The sequence below is a fragment of the Phytophthora infestans genome, genomic scaffold, assembly GCF_000142945.1.
Source record: "Phytophthora infestans T30-4 supercont1.44 genomic scaffold, whole genome shotgun sequence".
NCBI lineage: Eukaryota > Oomycota > Peronosporomycetes > Peronosporales > Peronosporaceae > Phytophthora > Phytophthora infestans.
This window is the reverse complement of record NW_003303715.1, coordinates 1000127-1022276: the sequence shown is the minus strand read 5'-3', so window position 1 is coordinate 1022276 and position 22150 is coordinate 1000127. Positions and strand designations below refer to the sequence as shown.

Genomic DNA, 22150 nt, shown 5'->3' with positions numbered 1-22150 from the left:
CGCAACCACGAGCGCAACAATCGCTTTATTGACCACAATGATGGGGGTAGCCACGGAAATAATGGCGACTATGCTGCTAAGTCGACTCCCCATCAAAATAACGGTCAAGCATTTGCTACCACTGGGAATCGAGGCGAGATACGCTGTCACGTATGCGGTCAACCTGGACACAAGATTTTTTCGTGTCCAGTGGTTGAACAGGCAAAACGAATGGCGTCAAGCGGGAATGCTAACATCGCGGCTGCTAGTGAAGAATGTGAGGAAGATAAGGACTCGGCACACGACTCCGACGCTGAAGCCCACGTCTGGATGGCGGTAAAAGCTACTAAGCAGCCTGAGCACGATGGTACGTGGACAGTCGATTCAGGAGCTACTCACCATTTGTGCAGCGACCGCCGTCAGCTTTTCGCGATGGAACTTGCTTACTTATCCGTCCGAGTTGCAAACGGAAATCTCGTTCCGGCTACAGAGCGAGGTAGTACGGTTATCACTGTGACTGTGAAAGGAGTTAAGCGAGCTATTTTGCTGGAGAACGTGTATTTCGCGAAGGATATCGATCACAATTTGATTTCGGTTGGTCAGCTGAGTAAGAAAGGCATCTCGTGCACCTTCGGTGAAAATGAGAAGTGCATTATTCGAAGCAAAACTGGCAAAGTTCTTGCGGAAGTGGGCCGATCTCCTACTAACAGCCTATGGTCTATCGGGATTGAGCAAGGTGCAGCCTCATTCGCAGCGATGACGTCCTCTACACTCCGGCAATGGCATGAGCGACTCGGCCATGTTAATTATCAGGATCTTGTTCGAATGCTCGACAAGAAGCTCGTTGAAGGCATGATCGCTACGAACAGAAATGTGAATTTTTGCATGAATTGCGCGGAAGCAAAGCAAGCTCGTCGAGCTAAAAACACGCATGATACTTCCACTTCGGCCCCAACGGATGAACCAGGTGCAACACTTTGTGAAGACTTGAAGACCGACATGACTCCAGATCGCCTAGGCCATAAGCACATTTTGACCATTGTCGACCACGCTACAAATTTCAACCGGGTCTATCTCCTTTACAAAAAGAGTGATGCTGAGGGAAATATTGAAGACTTCATTAACGAGTTCGAACGTCAGTATGACATCAAGGTGAAGGTCCTCCGATCTGATGGAGGTGGTGAATTTGGAAGCATGCGCCTTGATCGTTTTCTGTTGAATCGAGGAATTCGACACCAGTCAACCGAGGCAGGAATGTCCTCGTCAAACGGTAAAGCCGAGCGCTTTCATATAACTGTGATGGATTCGGCCCGGGCGATGTTGTGGGCCTCCGCGTTGCCTCAACGCTTCTGGGGTGATGCTGTTCTCTATGCGAGCTACATCCGCAACCACTTGCCGACTAGATCGAACGCAGACCATGCATCACCGATCGAAGCTCTCACGGGTAAAACACCGAGTATCTCCCACATACTACGGTTCGGGGCTAAGTGTACCAGCCATATTGCTCATACAGCTAAGAAATCGACTAAAAAACGTGCTGAGAAAGGAATCATCGTCGGAATTGACGCCCATAAGAAGGCATACAAGGTTTTCATCCCGCGTACCAAGCGTATGGTGACCACTACTCATATTCAAAATATTGACCGCATTGATGCGCGAGCTGTGGGGCGATACATGGATGCCGTCGACAAAGAACAAATCAGGGGTGAGACTGCGGCTGGCAACGGCGAGCAAGAAAACACTCGCAAACCCTATGAACAAACGGAAGATAATGGCGTACAACCCGAGGACGCGGAAGGCAATCATGAGCCGAGTGCACGCGCAATCCAGCGCGTCTTTGGTCTGAACCGCGGAGCTCGGCCGCTCCCAAATAACGACTTCACGTAGCCTCAGTCCTTTATCGATGAGTTTTCGACTCCAGTAAGTGCGTTACTCACTGTATCACTTCAAGGCGGAGCAGCACTATCGACTCTGCTCGCAGGTAAGAACATTACAGAGCCGACAACTGTCAAGGAAGCTAGATGCAGCTCACAATGGCCAGAATGGGAAAGGGCGATGCAGGAGGAGCTGCGAGCTATTGCCGAAAATGCAACGTGGGAAATTGTTGATACACCCATTGACGGAAACCTGATAACTGCGAAATGGGTATTTAAGCTGAAGTTCGACAACAAGGGCGAAGTCGAGCGATTTAAGGCTAGACTTGTCGCACGTGGCTTCAACCAGAAGTAAGGTATCGACTTCGGAGAAACGTTTTCCCCGGTGTTGAAGATCGCTAGTCTGCGACTTATTGTCGCTTTAGCAGCACTTTGGCAAGCCGTCATCCGTCAAGGAGACGTACCAAACGCATACCTACGAGCCGCGTTGGACCGGGCTATCTACCTGAAAGCACCAGAAGGCCTAAAACTACCAAAAGGAAAGTCGCTGCGGCTGCTTAAGAGCCTTTACGGTCTAAAGCAAAGCGGAAAACTCTGGAATGACGAGATTCACAACTACCTACTAGAATTAGGCTTCGAGCGAAGCAAGCTCGACCCATGCCTGTACTTCCGGCGGTCCGATGGTAAGCTGACAGTGTTGGGATTGTACGTCGACGACGTTATTATCGTCAGCCAGCGAAGCAGCGATACAGACTGGACGATAAAGATGCTCAACAACCAATTCCAAATCAAGGACATGGGCGAGGCCAAGAAATGCTTGGGCATCTGTATCGAGCAGACCGAATCGGGCATCTTCCTACAACAATCTGCCAATATTGACCAACTTCTTACAAAACTTGGCATGGAAAATTGTCGTCCTGTCGCAACACCAATGGAATCGACGCGTGCATTAGAGACAGAGGACAGCGAGCCCTTCTTCGACACAGACGCTATGCGAGAGACAATCGGATCGTTACTATGGTTAAGCACGTGTACAAGGCCAGATATCACCATGCCGGTGAACTATCTCGCTCGTTTTGTTTCGTCCCCGACTACTGCTCATTGGACAGGTATCAAACGAGTGCTACGCTACCTACAAGGATCGCGAGGATTGAAACTCGCATTCATTAAGCCTCAAGGATTACAACAACATGCTAAAGCAGTCATTTTCAGTGATGCTGACTGGGCTGGCGGCAAGGACGCTAAGTCTACGTCTGGTGGCCTCCTAGTAATGAACGACATGCCCATCTCGTGGTACAGCAAGAAGCAGTCTACAGTGGCCTTGTCAACGGCCGAAGCCGAATATATTGCAGGTGCGACTGCGGTGCAGAATTGCCTATGGGTAAAACAATTGCTTGAAGAGCTCAACCTGGGCAATTAAGATACCGTTATCCTCAACATCGACAACCAGAGCGCCATAAAAAATATGGAGAACGATGTCACCACGGCACGCATGAAACATATTAACATCAAGTTTCACTTCATACGCGAAGCAATTCGCAACAAGGACATTGAAGTGCGCTACTGTCCTACAACAGATATGAGGGCCGACATTCTGACCAAACCTCTTGGCGCTACGTTGCTTGGGCGAAATGTGACTATGCTGAAGCTGGTCATGTAAAAGATGTACGGTTGTTGCCGTCGAGGAGGAGTGTTGGAAGTAGTGGCTTGCGTCACGTGAGATCGATCACGTAACGCCAGCAAATACCTGTCGACAGCAACCAACGCTGAGACCTAACAGAAACGGATGCACAAGCAGTTAGCTAGGGTAACCACGTAGCTAGCGACAACCTTTATTCATTCTCAATTCTACTTAGTGCGAGGCTCTACTACATTACGTTGCGGCGCGGCGCGTTACCTGAGGATCAAATCTACCCTTTCATTTTAACGTGCGTGCAGATGCTACCCTGACCTTGTTGAGGTCTTCGCTCCCTCCGTATTCGGACGCATTGAAGCGATCCGCCCACAACGCCACGCAATGGAAGACAGAGCGACGTGAAGAACGGCAAGAACATGTGTGCTTGATGGAGATCCAAGAGATGCTGACTAAGTATGGCATGACGCAGTTCGATATCGCTGATACCAAGAGCGCGTCTCGGTTGGTGTCCCACGTCTTGAACCAAGTCTCAAGACCCACAGCGTTCGTGGACGCGATGCTTTTGGTAGACGCCTACAGCACTCTCCGCTGCGATCGTGCAGTGGTTCGCTTTACAGAGAATTTATTCGCTGATGGTCTTGTAGACGACGTTTCTGTGCGAGTGACGAAGGCGATGGGTGCGCTAAAGGAAGTTAAGAAGCGGAGAGAAGTCACGTCGAACGTGATGCTGTACGTGTCTCTACTGGAAGAAATTGTCGAGTATGGCGTGATGTTGCTGGAGCTGGAAGCTGACGAGAGGAGTGAGGCTCCAGAAGACGCTGAAGCGAAGCCGTCTTTTATTCTCAGCCTGCTAAAAGCTCTTGTTGCAGCGTATATACCCGAGCTGAAGACACTGTTGGAAGCTGCAAGCACTACGGAGGATGACGCGGTTAAGGCATACGTCGACAGCTCGGACTATTTGCTGTGTGACACACTACTCATGGATTTACAGAGAATCGCTCAAGCCCTTGTCGAGCCTCCTTCAGAAGGACGTCGACTGGCGCTGGGAACAAGAGCACCAGGATGCCTTGGACAGCATCAAGGCCAGTATCCAAGAGGCCACTGTCCTGGGCCTGCCGGGCGAGACGAAGGCGTTTAGCGTCGTCTGCGATGCATCCGACTACGCCATCGAGAGTGCACTGCCGCAGGCCGACGCGGCTAGACAGGAACAAGTCATCTCGTTCCAGTCCCGGCAGCACAAAGCCGCCGAGCGGAACTACCCTGTCCATGACAAGGAGCTCCTGGCAATGAAATATGCCCTTGTGAAGTTCCGTGTTCACCTTCTGGGCTCTAGGCCCTTTGTGATCTACACAGACCACGCATCCTTGAGGACGGCGACAAATTCGCCTTATTCCTCCTCACGGATGGCGAAGTGGTTGTTTTTCTTCCCGGAGTACAGCTTCCGCGTCAAATACAAGCCGGGCAAGTTCAACGTGTTTGCGGACGCCCTCTCTCGACGTCCAGACTACAAGTTGGCTCACATCACACGGGTGACAAGGGATCTATATGATCGGTTACACATGGCGTATCGAGACGATGAGGCTGTCGCGCCTATCGTCAAGTTCCTCACGGCAGGAGCGAGCGCGAAGTCTGACTGGCTTTCGTCGCGACAGCGCTCCCGGCTCCACCAATATGAGTTGAAGGAGGGCCTCCTCTATTATCGGGTGGAGCCCACTGATCCTCCACGGGTGATCGTACCCAACGACGAGGAGCTGAAGTTCGACATCCTGGCGGAGGCGCATGACACGCCCTCCAGCGGCCACTTGGGCCGCGAGAAGACCTTTCTGTCGATCTCTCAGTCCTTCTGGTGAACATACATGTACAAGTGGGTCGCCCGGTACGTCAAGACATGTGAAACATGTCAGCGGGTCAAACCCGCAGGGCACTCTTCGGCTCCACTCCAGAGCCTGCCCGTACCGGCTGATTGTTGGAAGTCGATGAGTCTTGACTTCATCTTTAGGCTTCCCGCCGACGGACACGGCAACACCGGAATTTTGGTGTTCGTGTGTCGCCTGAGCAAGATGGTACATCTTGCTCCAGTTTCCGTTACCGCTACGGGCGAACGAACCGCAAGGTTGCCCGTCGATGGCGTGTTCCGCTATCACGGTCTCCCGGAGACGATTATCTCGGACCGAGACCCGCGGTTCACGGCTGCGTTTTGGAAAACGCTGTTCCCTTTACTGGGAACTCGTCTGCAGATGTCCACTGCGGATCATCCGCAAACAGACGGCCAAACGGAGCGCGTCAATCGAGTGCTCGAGGACACTCTGCGCAGTGTGTGCGCGGCAGCGCCACGTACGTGGTCGTCGCAGCTTCCAGTTGTTGAGTTTGCGCTCAACAACGCGGTGCACGCGTCCACGGGGTTCACGCCGTTCTACTTTAACGGCTTCCGCCACCCCAGAGTGCCTCTCACTCTTCGAGGAGACACTGACTCCTCTATTCTAAGTGGGGGAGAGGCTCGGAAAGCCCTTTCCTCCCAGGTCTCGGATGTGAGGCCAATTTCGCTGCGGAAACAGGTGGAATCCTTTATGGATACCAAGCTGAACATTGTCAGCAGGGTCCGCGATGCCATGGCAGCGGCCCAAGATAAACAAAAGGAGTACTCAGACAAACAAGGATGAGGAAACTTAAGTATATTTGAGGTTGGTGACTTAGTGTTGCTAGACACGAGGAACCTACCTCTAGACACTGTTAGCTCTGTCGGCAGCAACAAACTGAAGCACCGCTTCATCGGACCTTTTGCAGTCCTGGCCAGACATGGTGCGTCGTACACCATCGACCTTCCAAAGTCAATGACGACGCACCCGACGTTCTATGTCGGACGTCTTAAGCGGTACTTTGACCCGCAGGGGGTTGCTGACTCGCAGATCCCCCTTGACCCAGCTCCTCGAAGCGAGGGCCGGTCACAGTCGTCGACGAGGGCGTCGGAGCAGGCACCCAAGTCTCGGTCGGGACGGCAAGGCTGCGGTCAAGACCGTACGCCGGAGGGGCTCCATACGAACGGACCCCGGCGCCATACGCCGAGTACGCTGAGTAAGCCGGGTACGCACCATACGCGTACGTCTGGGAGTGTGCCGCAGGCGGCTCCGGACGTGGCAACAAAGCCTCGATCCGTCGGATCATGCGAAAGGCCTCGTCCAGATCGGACGAAGAGGCCCGGCGATCCACCCGCAGGTGCAGGCTCGCGACCTCTCGCTCCACCAGGTCCAGGCGGCCCGCTAGACGAGCGAGCTCGCCCTAATTCCCGGCCTGGGCGGCAGCATTACCGCCAGTCCCAAGGCCAAGTGCAATCTCAAGCACGAGGACACGTTGACGGAGGCGGTCAACCACAGGGTCCTGTGTCGGACCCGCAGTCGGAGCACTCGGACGAGAGTGGCTCTCGGGAGGCGCCGAGTACTCGTACTCGTACGAGGGCACCTCCGCCCCTGCTTGACCGGAATGGAGAAGCCCACTTCCACGTGGAGCGGATCCTCCAGGAGCAACGGTGTCGCGGCAAGCGACAGCTCCTCGTGAAGTCGAGGGGTTATGCCCACTCCGAGAACTCGTGGGAGCCGATTGAACGGCTCCTGATTGACTGCCCGAAGGCTGTCGCAATCTGGGAACAAAAGCGGCGGCAGCTTCATAAGTAGTCCGGGGCCTTTTGCCCGAACGGGGTACGGTCGATGAATACATACCGTACCCGCGCTCATCGTGAGCGCTAGAAGCCGCGCGCTTCAGGATGTCCCTTGGCAGCATACGCTTGCTGATCAAGTGGGCAAACCTCACACGAAGATCACGCTGGTCCAGGATGTGGGACAGCTGCTAATCTTCATGGAGTTCCCATAACTCCGTGGGCGAGTACTTGAGAGTCTCCACCCACGCCCAGAACATGTCCTCACAAGAACTCCACGTGGGACAGCTCTCGGGCATAACCCAGGGGTATTCCCAAACAGGATAGAGACCACCCCGGGTCTCGGGCTTCTTACGACAAGTCGTGAAGTCCTTAAGGGGAATGCGGTGTGGCGCGAGAAGCACATACCGAGCAGCCTCCAAGTTGTCGACGAACCACTGTTCTTTCTTAACAAGGGCTCGTTCATAGATGCCCCTAGAAGTGTGGCCGCCCACAAGGCCACGAGGAGCGACGAGAAGCTCTAAGAAGAGGTCAGCCCCAGAGCTCTCCTCGGGATGCCAATACCCCCTTGAGTTGATGGCAGCTCCCTGGCTGACGGGTGCCGCCACCGAACCCCCACGCACACGCTGGGAATCTTGGAAATCCTCCTGCTGCTGGTCGAGGTCATTCGAGACCTCCCGGGGCTCAACAATGGCACCCTCTTCTTCCTCCTTCTCCTCCTCTTCATCCGAGGAGCCGAAGAGACTCTGATAGGAGCGTCGAGTCTCCTTCAACTCGCGGAGTGGAGACTTAGAGGCGGTACGCTTCTTTGAGGGCTTGGCGCCTTCGGCTTTAGAGGCCTTAGCGCGCGCAAGACCCTCGGCAACCGAGAGACGTTTGCGAGGATTCTCTTCCTCATCGCCACCAGCTTTGGGAGCGCCCTTAGCCTTAACGGCCGGACTCTCAGAGCGCACAGAGGTCCTGGGACTGTGATCACCGTGATCACTAGCGGGCGACTGCATGCTACCTACTTTGTGCTCACTGGGCACTGGGCTGTGCCCTCCCACAGAGCCCGCAGGAGCATCCTGAGTGCTCTCGGACTCGGCATCGTCTTCACTGCCCGAGTTGAACTCGCGTTCTACGAACCGAGGGTTCGGACGGTTGTCTGAAGACGGGGGCGACGGACTGCGGCGCCTGCTTGCGCGCTTGTCCGCAGCCGCGTCACCCGAGGAACCGATCGCCTCGGAGGCCACCTGAGTAGCCTCTTTGAGTGCAGAGCCTTTGCCGTGAGGCTTAGGGCTCTTGGCCTGCGCCTTACCGGCTGCAGCCTTGGAGCGTGTCTTAGCACCGCTCTTAGCAGTGCCGCGAGGCATGTTAACGGTCGAAGTGGAGACCTTGACGAAGAGCGCACAGGCTGCTGCTCGAGGCTCTAACTGTGAAGTGAGCCTCCACCGCGCTCGCGCGGCCAAGTCGATGGTTTTCGACTTTGAGAATGAGAGTTTGTGACGAACACCTCTTCATTCTGATTGGTCGGTAAGCCGAACCTAAGTGGGAGAGGATGTAACGGGGTACGTAGCCCTAAGTGTACCCTGGTTACATGAAGTGTGACACTTCACACTTCAGGAGTATGACACGTCATACTCCGGAATATTTGGTACAAGGTACCAAGGTCGTTCAAAGCCAACCATTGGTTAAATGACATTGCATTTCTATAGGTAACTAATAGTTTGTATTAAAACCGAACTTATCCTACCTATAAATATACTCAGTTTACAATCTACCTTATTTAGCTCACTTCGCTCTCTTTAATAAAAGAGGGGACCTGTGAACTGCCGTTCACTGAGAGTTTGTATACTCTCGGAAGAAACCTTCCTCTTACGCAAGGTGCTGTCTGACCCCGTCACAGCTAGCCAAGGTGCAGAACTATCAAAAAAGTTGGCGGCGCAAAAATCGGCCGGACTCAATGAAGCCTGTGCTAGAAATTTGTGGACAATGCATGTATGATTGTGCAGATCCTCGTAGAGTTTGGGATCAAGATCCGAATTCTTTGCTAGTTTTTTGCGATACCAAAGTGGTGGATGGTGTAGTTGAACCAGCTCTTGGTACCGGTGCGCTAGGGAATCCATTTCGTCTTGGGTTAACATGTACAAGACTACTTGAGAGCTATGTGGATGTGCAACAAAACCCGGATCTTTCAACAGTTTTTCATCTAGACACTACGCACGACTGCGTAAAGCAGAAATACCCTGTTTCTGTTGTGGGTATTTCAGATCGTGCTGGAAGATTCCAGCCAATTCTTTACTGCTGTACATCACAACGTCGCAATGAAGACGTTGCTTGGTACTTGGCGTTTTTAAAGCGTGTGATTCTGGAATTGTTTAACGTGCAATTTTCGCCCGACTTTGTCATGATGGACGCTGACAAAGCTCAGTACAATGCCTGCACAACTGAATTACCTGATAGCACGGTCCTAATGTGCTGGTTCCATGCTACACAAAATGTACAAAGCCAAACGCAAGAATCAAAGCTGGATGGGATATCAGTTCAGTTGATTTTTCGAAATCTGTATGATTTGCACTATGCTACCGATGAAGAGCGCTATCTGCGTAAACGAGAGTTTGTTGTGAGGTCATGGCGTGGAGCGGGTACAATATGTCCTCGGTTTCGACGTGTGACAAATCACATTATTTCGCAGTGGATACTAGGCGCCCGCTTTTCACGCTGGCAAGCTTATCGTACCCCCACAGGGTACGCGGCTACTAACAACCCGCTTGAGCAGTACCACTACACATTAAAACTAGTGAATGACAGCAAACGGGCTAACCCGGCAGAACTTGTTGTCCGCCTGGATTTGTCACGAATTTCGTTTATCGCCTCAATGCAACCCTTTTGCGATCAGCCTTCTGTATCCAAACGTTTACTGGCTGCTTACAGAAGGACTGATAAAAAAGGTCATGACAGCAGAATTGATTCACCGAGACAACAATTTAGTTCTAGTACGTGTCGCACCATCTCCGCTTCCCACGAGCTCATCACAAGAGCCAGGAGAATCTGTGCATGCTCTTGCTGCAAATTCTAAAAAGCCGTGTACGTACGAGGCCAAAAACTACGCTAGAATTAGCTGGGTCAACATGCCCGTCAGTGGATGGATTGTTGATGCTACTGCACGCACATGTTCGTGTCTGTGCTTTGAGAAAGCTGGGATATGCCTACACGTTGTTAAGGCAACCGAATTTTCTGGGCTGGCATGTCCAGGTATGCCAGCTCCTTCGCAAAGATTTGTGCGGCCGGCACAACAATCGCGCACTGCAGCTCGGCGGATAGGGATTTGCGACTTAGATACAGACAATAACGAAGGTGGCCCAATAGAGCCTCAAGGTGCTATGTACGGGCCACCTACACTTGCTGCTTCCATGGAAGCGAACGAGTCTCTGGTAGACGACCATCCAAACCCGGTAGCACAGCTGCGTGAAGTGCAGAATGCTGTGGAGGTACCGGTACCATTGCAGCAAGGTCCTGTCGTTCCATCACCGGCAGATCCACTGCCAGACGTACATGAAGAGCTGCAAGTTGCAGTAGCACAGACCGATCCTGATATTGCACGATTTGAAGAGAACAGCACACGTCAGGCATTGAATGTGCAGACACCGGTGTAACGACAGTCTACCCACAGCTTGCGCAGATCTGCAAGATCAAGAACTCCCACACGCAGAGCGCAAGAGTCCAGAATCCAGACCAAGCGTCGTCGAATGTAGCCGCATGCCTATCTGCATTCCGATGGATCTGCTTGCAGCCTTTACATGAGCTGGATACAGGGCAGTTTTAGTTGGACCTTTACATCCGTAACAGCTGATGAATACATTGGCTATGCTTTTTTTCATTCACTTTAGAATTCGCGGCTTGAGAACATTTCGGCGTGTGTACCAAGCTAGAAGAGACTGGAACGGGTAGAGCTCTGAAGACGCGAGATAGTTGATCCAGGAAGTCGGAGCGAGGGAACATGGGTCGACGATTCAATAGCTCGCCGAAGATACAGACAATGGACCACATATCCACCGTCTCATTGTACACTCTCGAGGGCGCCAACATGATGCGTCGGTTGGAGACGTGACGCCGTCCGTACGAGCGCTGTGTGGGATGTACCGAGAGAGTCCGAAGTCCGTGTAACGTGTGCTTGGCGTCCCACTCGTCATCCTCCATAGGCGTGATCTTCTTGATAGCAACGTTCTTCTTGGCCTCCGTGTCCGTCTCCGCGCAAACGAAGCCGTACGAGCCTTCTCAGAGTACTTGAAGTGGCTTGTACTTGGCTGGCACGTTGAGCATTCAGCTCTTCAGAGTGAGCTCATCGTTACAAGCTGTTGATCCGCGTGGTTGCGTCACAATAATCTTCGAAACGAGGTCAATCTGCGAGGGAGAAGAATTGGTACCGTGGCTTTCTTCCGGTTGAGAGTTTCAAAAACAGCGGCGCGTTAATTTGCGACAGATTCACGGCCGAGATTGAGCATAGCTGCGGTAACTGACGATGGGATCTTGACGTACAAGCGGTTGGTTACCAGGTTGACGTAGAACAGACATCCAGTTATGGGCTTGGATCGGCGAGCCCAATCCTCGGTAGATTGCTGGACGTACTGGAACCTGCTCGTCGACTGGACCGCATCAAGCTGCGACTCGTAAAGAACTCGGGCGTCATTGCACTGGACGGGGAATAGGTCGTCTACGACGTGCCTGGCACTCTTGACGGAATCGCGGTCGATGGATTGGTCCCCACGTGTACTTCGCTGATTGCTGCTGGACACGCGTGCGGACCCAGTGCGTGTGGAGATCGTTGCCGTCTTGACTGGCACTCCTGACGGAATCGCGGTCGATGGATTGGTCCCCACGTGCACTTCGTTGGTTGCCGCTGGACACGCGTGCGTGCATTCCTCATCCAGCGACTACGTGGAGATCCACACGCCCAAGCTGGTCGGTGGCGCCTCGGGGAGCGGAGCCAACTACTTCACACTCAAGTACTTCGACCAGGACGCTAACTTGGCTCAGAGTCCGCAGACGTACAAGCATATGGAGTGTGATGTTGCTAGTCGCGAGCGCGTGTTCGAGATCGTCCCGGGCTTCCGTGCTGAGACCTCGAACACGCACCGTCACATGTGCGAGCTCGTGGGTCTGGATCTGGAGATGACTATTAAGGCGCACTACCACAAGGTGCTGTAGGTGCTCTCAGACCTGTACATCTACATTTTCGATGGCTTGAAGAAACGTTACGCCAACGAATTGGCTTCTATCAACGAGTAGTACCCGTTCGAGCCGCTCAAGTACAACAAGCCGTCGCTTATCATCAACTCCTAGGAAGGTGTCAGGATGCTGAAGGAGACTGGCGCTGACCTGAAGACGATCTGAGCACAGAGAAAGAGAAGTGGCTGGGTCGTCTCATCAAGGAGAAATACGACACAAACTTCTACATCCTCGACAAGTTCCCGCTGGCTGTGCGTCCGTTCTACACGATGCCAGACCCGACGGACAAGCGTTGGAGCAACTCGTACGACATGATGATCCGAGGCGAGGAGATGGTCTTGTGTGCTCAGCATGTGCACGATCCCAAGCTGCTGATGGAGCGTATGGACGAACTGGGTGCGCCTCAGGAGTCGATACGCAACTACATCTACTATCTCCGTCTTGACTCTCTGCCCCACGGTGGCGGTGGTATTGGCCTGGAGCGTGTGGTCATGTTGTACTTTTGTCTGGGCAACATCTGTAAGTCCTCCATGTTCCCGCGTGACCCCAAGAGGTTGCTCCCTTAAGCCTCTCGTCGCTAGAATGGCGTCGTATTGTTTGTAGCGGGCTCTCATTGAATAAGGATAATGTAAAAACCAAGTACTGTCAACGATGATATCCTGAGGTCTTTGTCGTTCGATTAGCAAGGTTAACGTTACACGTAGCACGTTGCGCACACATTACTCTGTTGTCGACTACACATACTCTACGTAACTAGAATGCCTCAGTATTTACTCATACTGTCGAACCATAGGCGGGTACAGGTTCTGGATCGTCATTGCGGCTCACGACACAACCTACATGATCACACAGCCATAGTGCATGTACACGTAATTCTGTGCTGCAAAAAATTGTGTGAAACTTAGCAAACTTGCTGAGTGGGCACGGACCATCTTTGTATTTGACGTCATACAAGCATTACCTAGCCTTTTTCAAATGATCCAACTTCCTAAAGCTCTGTAGTGACGACTACAATCATAGAAATAGCTCCAGTTATGATTGCTTCAAAGTGCTATGGAGCCGTCAATGCACGCTGTGTATAAACCTCTACATATAATGTCGGATCCATGTTGGTGGTATCTTCATTTGAGTTGGTGTAGAAGTCCTCTTTGCAGGTGCTCAGCGCATATGATCAGGGTTTGACTACCAAACAGTTGGTGCGTGTCGGCTCCTAAATTAGTAGTGTGTTGCTCTTCCTGTCAGTGGCCAACACCACCATAAGAGTGTGGGTTTAATCAACTGTAGTGATTCTATCTTATCCTCGTTAGGACAGTGTGCAGGTAGGTAGGTGCGATCCGTATAGATGAATTCGGTGTATTCACCTGCGCGGTGCTGTAAACATCTACATGTATTAGAGACGCAGATTTTATAATTCCACATATATAAAAATTGTAAGAGTAAAAATCTAGTAGCGCACATGTGACTGTAACGGTTGCTAATTTTTGGCTTAAATCCATTAAAATTTGATCATTTTAACAGATGAGCCAATTGGCGGTGACCCGGGTCACCAACTATTATTTGAGCAAAATCTATAATATTTATTTAATTTTAGCACCAGGTAATTAAGTACCATTTCTCGTTTGGGCTGCGATCCTTTCACTGTTGGCTCAAATGAGCGACCCTCCTACCACAGAACGACGAGCTGGCGGCACAGGTGGCTCGAGTCAGACTGCACCACGGAAGAAACAAAAGCCTCGGAATCGACTTACTGCATTTGATCGTGCTACTTGGCACTGGGAAAGCTGAGCAGTAAAGCGCAAATCGTTGTCGTTAAAATATTTCTCGATTCCTGCCGAGTATTTAACTTACAATCCGGATAAATCAGCATTCAGCGAGAATAAGGACGAGTCTAGTGACGCTTACAAAGGTGCAAGAAGTACGAAGAGAGAAGTAGCTGTAGGAGTGCAAGCAAAGCGACCAATTGGATGACCTCGGAAGCAACAAGCTCATACAACAAAATTCACATTTATCCTGCGCTTTCTGACACCCCGTCCACAAATACCAAGCAGCCTGCATATCGATGGTTCGAATTCGGGCACTTCTAGCAGCACAGTGATGACTAATGACCATGCAGTCGACGCCAATAACAACAATCAGTATCGGCAACCTCAGATATTGAAGGCGACACCACATATTTTAGGAACAACATCATTTAGCTTAACTCGGACGTTGGATCGAAGCTGCAGTGCATCCAGAGCTGCAGCAAGGAAAGGATAGTCGGCATTGCCTGATTACAGAAACTTAAATAATGCATATGTTTAATGACAGAATAGTTGAGTACCGGGTCATTGGTGTGACCCGGGCCACCGCCAACTGTTTCAGATATACCAGCAGCTTGCTACTGTAGTTCCTTTTTCTGTATGTCCTTTTTGCTAATTTGGTTATCTTCGCTCACAAATCTCAGCACCCATTAGAGACTAATGTAAGTTTCTATGATTTGATTCGAAGCTATTAATAAACCGGAAATTCCAGTACCGGCATTGCTCCCTTCACTTATGTGCACAACACACATACGTTGATGCAGCTCCCACAACCACGACACAACGCAATTATCTAGCAGAGCAGCCAACACGTAACATTCCTCCACGCACACCATTGTAGTATTGCAGAACCCACGTATGCGCTCCTACATACTCCTTGTGGCCATTATGATTGTTTGCAGCAGTGCTGCGAGCGTCAACCTCCGCCATCTCCATTTGATCAAAGCTGTCCATCCGATTCCAGGAAGTGAGCGTCTACTGAGAGCTGAAAAAACGAACGATAAGACCGAGAGCACCGAAGACGAGGAGAGGGCGGGGCTCACTGATTTTGTCAAAAAGCTCGGGACAGGCGCGTCGAAGCGTGTCAAGGACACGTATTTGGCGTCAAAACTGAAAGCCAAGGCGAGCCAAATGAATCTGGATACAACAGTGCAGAAACTCGTGGATGATAGAGTCCACCCTGACCGGGTTTACAAAGTGCTCAATCTTCAAAAACCCCAAAACCGGTTTGTTGGCGTGGATTACTCCGGCAGGATGAAGCTGTGGATGCAGCTGACGGATGCGTGGAAGGTAAAATATCCTGGTACGAAGACCCAGCTGAAATAATGAGTAGCGATGGAGTTACTACCAAAAACGCTACTGCATTACAAGCAGCTTGAATTTCTGGGGGACAATAATAACGTTTTCTTGAGCTGAGTACCGGTAAGGTATAAAATTCGAAGACAGTTTGCTGATCTTATACTTTGTGAACGGTGCGGTGCTGACGACCAGCGCCACACAGATCAATAAAGGCGTAGGTAGTGATGGCACGAGAATGTAATGACCTGAATTGAAACATTTCGCAAGATCACTACAACGATATAAGACAATTCAAATAAATATTGTGCAGTGCTACCGGGGTTAATGGTATCGTAGTAGTAATAGCGCCGGAACTATTAAGTCTCGACCATACGCGGTAATACTACTACTACTAGCGTAATTTGGAGGTCGTAAATTTGTATAAACTTCACAGGTTTCACTCCAAGTAAAGGTTTGGCATGGGTATAAACTTATAGAAACTTGGTGTACTAAAGGAAATATTGCTCACTTTACATATGCTTGGAGATGTTTTTTAAGTTTTTCTTACACGGCTAGGTGTTGTGCTAGAATATCACTACAGTATTATCGTATTTGTAGATCTTTATAACTATAAAGAGGTCTGTAAACAAAGCTGTCGAGGCCCACAGCGGCATTATCCGTCCACCTCTAGCCCTTGTTCGGTAGAAGCTGCAGTGGTGTCAATGCCCACTTGACGCAGCATCAAGACGCTGAGGATCCTGGACATGGTGATTTTGGAGCTCTCGGGTATTTTTCGCGAAGTGATAAGTCCGCTCGTATGTGTCGTTAGGTCAGCCGCCGCGGGCGTCACTAGTGGTGGACTCGACCTGCCCAAAACTTCCCCGAGCAGAGCGGAGATAAGTAAATAAGTGGACGATAAGTAGACCAGCAGAAGAGTAGAGTATCGTGTAGGTAGAGCAAAGATAACCGCAGCAGCTCACTCAACGCCGTGGTGACGAAATATAGTGCCCTTGGGCGGTGGTCGCCGCAGCTGGTGAGCTCGCTGAGATGTGAGCTTTTAAAAAAAAAAAACTTTTCGGTGATAGAAAATGATAACCTCATTCAAATCATATTACCTTCTTAAACAGATTTACAAATTCTGGATGTGCTGAAGTTTAGTGTGGTAATGTTTATATGAATGTTAGAGCAAATACAGTAAAATTCAACCGATCTACAGTCTAGTTTTAAAAATAAGGTGTTAAAATCTGCAAAATGTAAAGCAGCAAGAAGAAAAAACACTCAGGATAACGAATCCCTCCCGGCTGATTGGAAATGACTACGAATTTGTAAGCTCTCATTAAACGTAGTAGTTGGTGCGAAGCCTTTGGCTTTCCAGGGCTACTAGCGCTGCGCAGCAGCACTACCAGCCCATCCCTTTAGTGCGGTTTGGTTTCCTTTACGCCTCCTGCTTTATACCACTCTGACGCACTTAGGAATCGACATTTGACTCCAGCCCACGTAGCCGCAGCCAGGTAGTCCTCGCGTTGTGCAAGGGCAAATGGCTCTTCGAGTGTTGAGGGATCCGATCTTGTAAGGCAGTAGCGCGTCATGCCTTTGCGCATACCGAACACGAACACATCAACCTAAAAGGCCATATCGATAGGCTTGGACACGATACACGACGCGATGTGTCGTGGCTTCTGGACGTAGTCGTCCATAGTCATCGTGCCTTGCCGAAGGGCAAAGAAGTCTGCCCGAATTCGGGATTCATTTTGCGGCGGCTCGAACGCGAGCTAAAGGTCACTCTGGAGGTTATCCAGAGTGGGGAAGGCGTTGGGGTCGACGACCAACTTGCCGAGGGCACATTCCTTGGATTTCCCAGACAGCCACGAGAGGAGAAAGTGGACCTTCGCGGATAGCGCCTCTATCAACCCCGAGGCGATGGCGATGTCGATCTCTCGAAACCATCGATTCAGCGGAAGTCGGTCTTCTCCGGCACCGGAGTAGGTGGACGTCTCTAGTTTCACGACGTCATTCGTGGAGATACGCGAGAGAGTTGACACACGCGGATTCGTGGAGTTACGAGAGGGAGTTGACACTCGCCGATTCGCATCGGCGAGCTCGCGTTTTATGAATTCTTGTGCCGCAATGCGCTGCTCGTCGAGCGTCGCTAAGCGCAGCAGCGACGTGACGACAGCTTCTCCGGACACCGCCGCGAGGCGGTGGAGAGCTTCCCACTCGATCCAAGTGAGATGGGGGAAGGCAACGTGGTCGAGGTCTTGGCTCATGTTGAACTTGGGCATTGGAAGGACTACGAAGTGCTACCAGGTGTAACGGGCCAGGTATTTACTCCGTTACTTGCGTACACTATAGTGTTGAGGAAGCTCGCAATAGGACGACTGAGTCTTAGGTTTAAGGAAAAATCATCTCTGACTCTACTTTAGGACCAAGGCCACAGCCCTGGCCACTCAAATACACGTCGTATTTCAATTGGCTAATAAAGGGTCTGGCTCCCCATATATCAGCCAATGGCATGACAGCATTTCTGCAAACGCTAATCGTGTGTTGATGCACCTACTTATGTAAAGAAATCTACCTACTTACGTAATGGAGAGGCCCATTACAGTGGTTCAAGATGAACGGTGAGATGTTGAATGACGGCATCGAGATGAACTAGAGCAGGCGACGCTCCAAAGATGATTGTGGCGGCACAGCAGTGTTGTAGACTAGCGCAACGTACCAAGGAACAGGGTGAGTATCGCGGGCTTAGAACGGAGATGCGACACAATCTGGTACTGGTGAATACAACGAAAGGACGGTGGGTGACGTTACCGTCAGAAATGTGGCATATCGTGTTTAATGAGTGTCGTAATTCGGTGTGGGCAGGTCACTTAAGGGCATCTCACACATACGTACGAATTGCGCAGCTCTACTGGTGGCCAAAATCTGCAACGCGAAGTGAAGCGTTGGGTGCGTGGGTGGCGGTTTGAGGGTGAAGTCATGAGAAGTAATTCCACCACTACACAGTATTCGTGGGGGCGACGTTGGTTACAGATGGGTGCTCGACGTGGCGGGCCCCTTATCTGTTGCTGGTGGCGGTCAGCGTTACGCCATGGCCGCGGTGGAATATGTGACTCGCTATGATGTAGCGAAAGCGGTAGAGAGACCCACGACCGGGGACGCTGCCGACTTCCTGATGATCGATGTTGTACTGAAGTTCGGCGTGTTTCGCGAGTTGTTGGCTGGCGGGGCGCCGGAACTAACGGGACAGATTATTGAGCGGCTCGTGATGCTGCTCAACGCACAACAAATCAGCTTGTGTCATACAGACCCCAAATGATTGGAGTAGTCGAGAGATTCCACTGAACCTGGAAGGACTGTGCATCTACGTTCATGCAGACCGACATACAGGATGACTGGGCGGTATGGATATCTTTCGCCGTATATGCGTATAATTCAGGATGTCACTCGACGGTGGCGCTTTCACCGAACGAGCTCATGCTGGGCCGGATGTTTTGTAGCCCGAACGAGCTCCTTCGGGACAAGAACGTGACGGAGGTGGGTGAGCTGGCCGTGTACCATTAGAAGTTGATGCTAGCAATGCGGCGAAGGCATGAGTGCGCGGATCATGCTCGCGAGCGTGAGCAACGATGGCAAGCACGATATTACAATCAGAAAGTGAAGAAGTTGCGGAACTTCGGGGAGAACGACCTTGTGTGTATGTATAGGCCGCCTCCAGGTCCCAAAGTCACAAAGATTGTGCATTATTGGCTGGACCGCTGAGGATTGTGGAGTCGGCGGGATTTGAAAACTATTGGGTCGACCACGAATATAAGGATGGAGCACATGAGCGATATATAGCTCACGTTTTAATTTTATTACCAACTAAACCGGGCTGAGGCCGCCATCGACTCGCAGCTTGGACGTGAAGACGAAGCCGAGTTCGAAGACGATGGCGAGACGTCAGGAGCAGCTGATGTCGCAAAGGCGGCATCTGTGCAGGCAGCAGCAGTTAGCACTGGAAAACGAAAAACGATAGCAATTGGCAGCGAAGCATCATGGCGATGTTCACGTTAGCCACTGGTGGAAGCTCGGAGGTGACGACTCTGAAATGAAACCGAGTGTTACGTACTGGAGTACGAGCTCCAGCCTGCACGACGAGAAGAAATTGACATGAAGACATTGGGGGACACGTGGATTTGGTGCGGCAAACGCAAGTGCCAATGAAAATTCTTGCAGTGTACTTGAGCACCGAAACAGGTTGGGATGGGCAATTCTGTATAATTTTGGAATAAACTAAAGCCAACATGTATGTGATCTTTTAAACCAAGATGTTCTAAACTACTGTATGGCATGATATGGAGGGCACGATGCGGAGCGAATTCTACAGAAGGTTGCCGATAAATTTGTAGCTTCTACTGTAAGCTATTGCCGTGTACCTCAAGAGGACGATGGCGCTACCTGTATACTTGTTGTAACGGGGTACGTAGCCCTAAGTGTACCCCTATTTACATGAAGTGTGATACGTCACACTTTAGAAGTATGACACGTCATACTTCGGGATATTTGGTACAAGGTACCAAGGTTGTCCATTGGCTAATGACATTGCTTTTCTATAGGTGACTTATAGTTTGTATTTAATCCCAGCTTAGCCTACCTTTCAATATACTTACATGTTAGCTTACAACCTACCTTATATTGGTCACTGCGCTCCCTTTTGGTAAAAGGGGACCTGTAAACTGCCGTCACCGAGAGTATGTATACTCTCGGAAGCCAACTTCCTATAGCGCAAGGTGCTGTGTGACCCCGTCACACTTGGTAGCACTTGAAGTCATCCACGCCACCGCGGGTAGACTACCTGAACATCTCTGAAGCTCGTTGCCATGGATAGAAACGACTTTTCCCGACTCACAGTTCGAGTCGGTTCGGAAGGTGGCAGGCATCTTCGAGATGGAGGTCCTGCAGAACCTGGTGGTGTCGACACCGGCCGAACAGCTCGAGCGCCTCAATGCGTTTCACGCTTGCGAGCAGGGGCTCATCCCGCATGTGCGGGAGAACCTGCAGGCTCCGTCGGCGGAAGCGGATCCGCCTCACCCGAAGCCAATACGTCTGAAGGTTAAGCCGTATGAAGGGGAGGAAGGCGAGAACCTTCACTTCTGGGTCCGAGAAGTAGGGCTCGCGATGGACGCGGCTCTGATCTCGACCGAGCAATTTCGAGTTGCTTTTGCACTCTCCAACCTTAGCGGTCGTGCTAAGGGTTGGGTGTTCACACGGGAGGCAACATCGCCTGGATGCTTCACATCCTGGGCTCAGCTGTGCGAACAGCTCCGAGCCGAGTTCCTCCCGTCGAGCTACGAGTACCGCCAGTGCTCGCGCTTCCTCTCATGCATCAAAGGAAGGTGTGAGCTGCACGAGTACGTCAAAGCGATACGGGAGCTCACGGCGTCTCTAGTGGGAAACCCACTCAACGCTCACATCAAGATGACTGTGTTCATGGACGGCCTTCGAGTGGGCCCAGCGCGCACTCAGCTGTTCCGGGTGCAGTCAAGCGCCCTTGAAGAGGCGATTCAAATGGCTCTTCAGGACGAATACAACCATCGATAGCCGCGTACGCCGGTCTCAACAGGGCCTGGGAGTTCTTTGTCGACTCCCGGTCGAGCGAGCCCCAACGGACCAGTTTCCATGGAGCTCGGGTCCGCCGAGCAGCGCGACATCCGCTGCTTCGGCTGCGGGAAGATGGGCCACTTCAAGCGCGACTGCCCCGCAGAAAGGCTCCGCAGACGGACTTTCCCCAAGCCCGTCCTCAATGGTCGCTGGCAGAAGCCAGGATCCAGGATCCAGGGGACAGGGGAACGCCGGAAACCAGTAGGTGCGGGGCGCCCTACAGGGGAGGAACTAAGTCTTCGTGAAGGGTGCGCGGGTGGCGCGTACCACGGGGGACTTAGCCCCTGAGAGTCTTCGCACTCTCGAATCGGTGAAGAGCAGCGGCGGGTTGCTCGTAGTACGCGGATGTGTACGGGGATGCGATCACCCCCTTAGAATCTTTATCAATTCTGGGGCGTCGAAGAATTTCGTACGCCGCCAGACGGCGGCTCGTAATAGCAACAAGTTGTCCGATGCTTTGAGAGAAAGCAAGGGAAACGGGACGGTGTCAGTGCGACTGGCCGACGGGAAGGTCGTCACTGTCCCCAGCGTCCAAGTGGATATGCCCGTCCAGTTTAAAGACTTTGACAGCCTCAAACAGCTCACTGTTCTCGACATGGATCCCTACGATATGATGCTGGGTATGCCCTGGTTTGAGAAGCACGAGCCCTGGATCGACTGGCGAGGCAAGGCAATCGGCGCCAGCCATCTTGCGAAGCCCGACAGAGCATTGGTGAGTCATGTTCCCACCTCAGTCAGGACCCGGGGCGCCCGCAAGGGTTGCCAGGGTACCAAAGCGTCCAGCAGATGCTTGGGAGTCGTCGACGTATATGACGACTCCGAGGATGCTTTGATGGTGGCGGCGGCTAGAGGAGGAGCTGGCCAAGTGGGTAACTTAGGTCCACAAGCGGGTAGCATAGTTCCGCAGACAGCCGCAACTGTCACGAACGCTGGTAATAGCGTGTTCAAGGTGGGTAACAGAGTTCCACACACGGTCGCCCAGACCTTAACTGAAAAGGAAGACGTCAGATACTCTTCCTGTGTGGGTAACACAGTACCACACGCGGTCGCCTAGACCTTAACTGAATCTGAAGGCGTCGGACAC

General features: G+C 51.7%; 2 protein-coding genes across 2 annotated transcripts; both read left to right on the top strand.

Moving 5' to 3' along the window:
• Window positions 1–10530: 10530 nt before the first annotated feature.
• PITG_16530 (aspartyl-tRNA synthetase, putative) lies at window positions 10531–12912 on the top strand (the record flags this gene model as incomplete). Its single annotated transcript, XM_002897509.1, has 4 exons — window positions 10531–10769; window positions 11320–11453; window positions 11928–12321; window positions 12513–12912. 4 exons carry the CDS (start codon window positions 10531–10533, stop codon window positions 12910–12912), a joined length of 1167 nt encoding a protein of 388 aa, XP_002897555.1.
• A 2091-nt stretch (window positions 12913–15003) lies between these two features.
• Window positions 15004–15471, top strand: PITG_16529 (secreted RxLR effector peptide protein, putative; the record flags this gene model as incomplete). The annotated part of the gene is made up of 1 exon (XM_002897508.1): window positions 15004–15471. One exon carries the CDS (start codon window positions 15004–15006, stop codon window positions 15469–15471), a length of 468 nt encoding a protein of 155 aa, XP_002897554.1.
• Between the last annotated feature and the right edge of the window lie 6679 nt (window positions 15472–22150).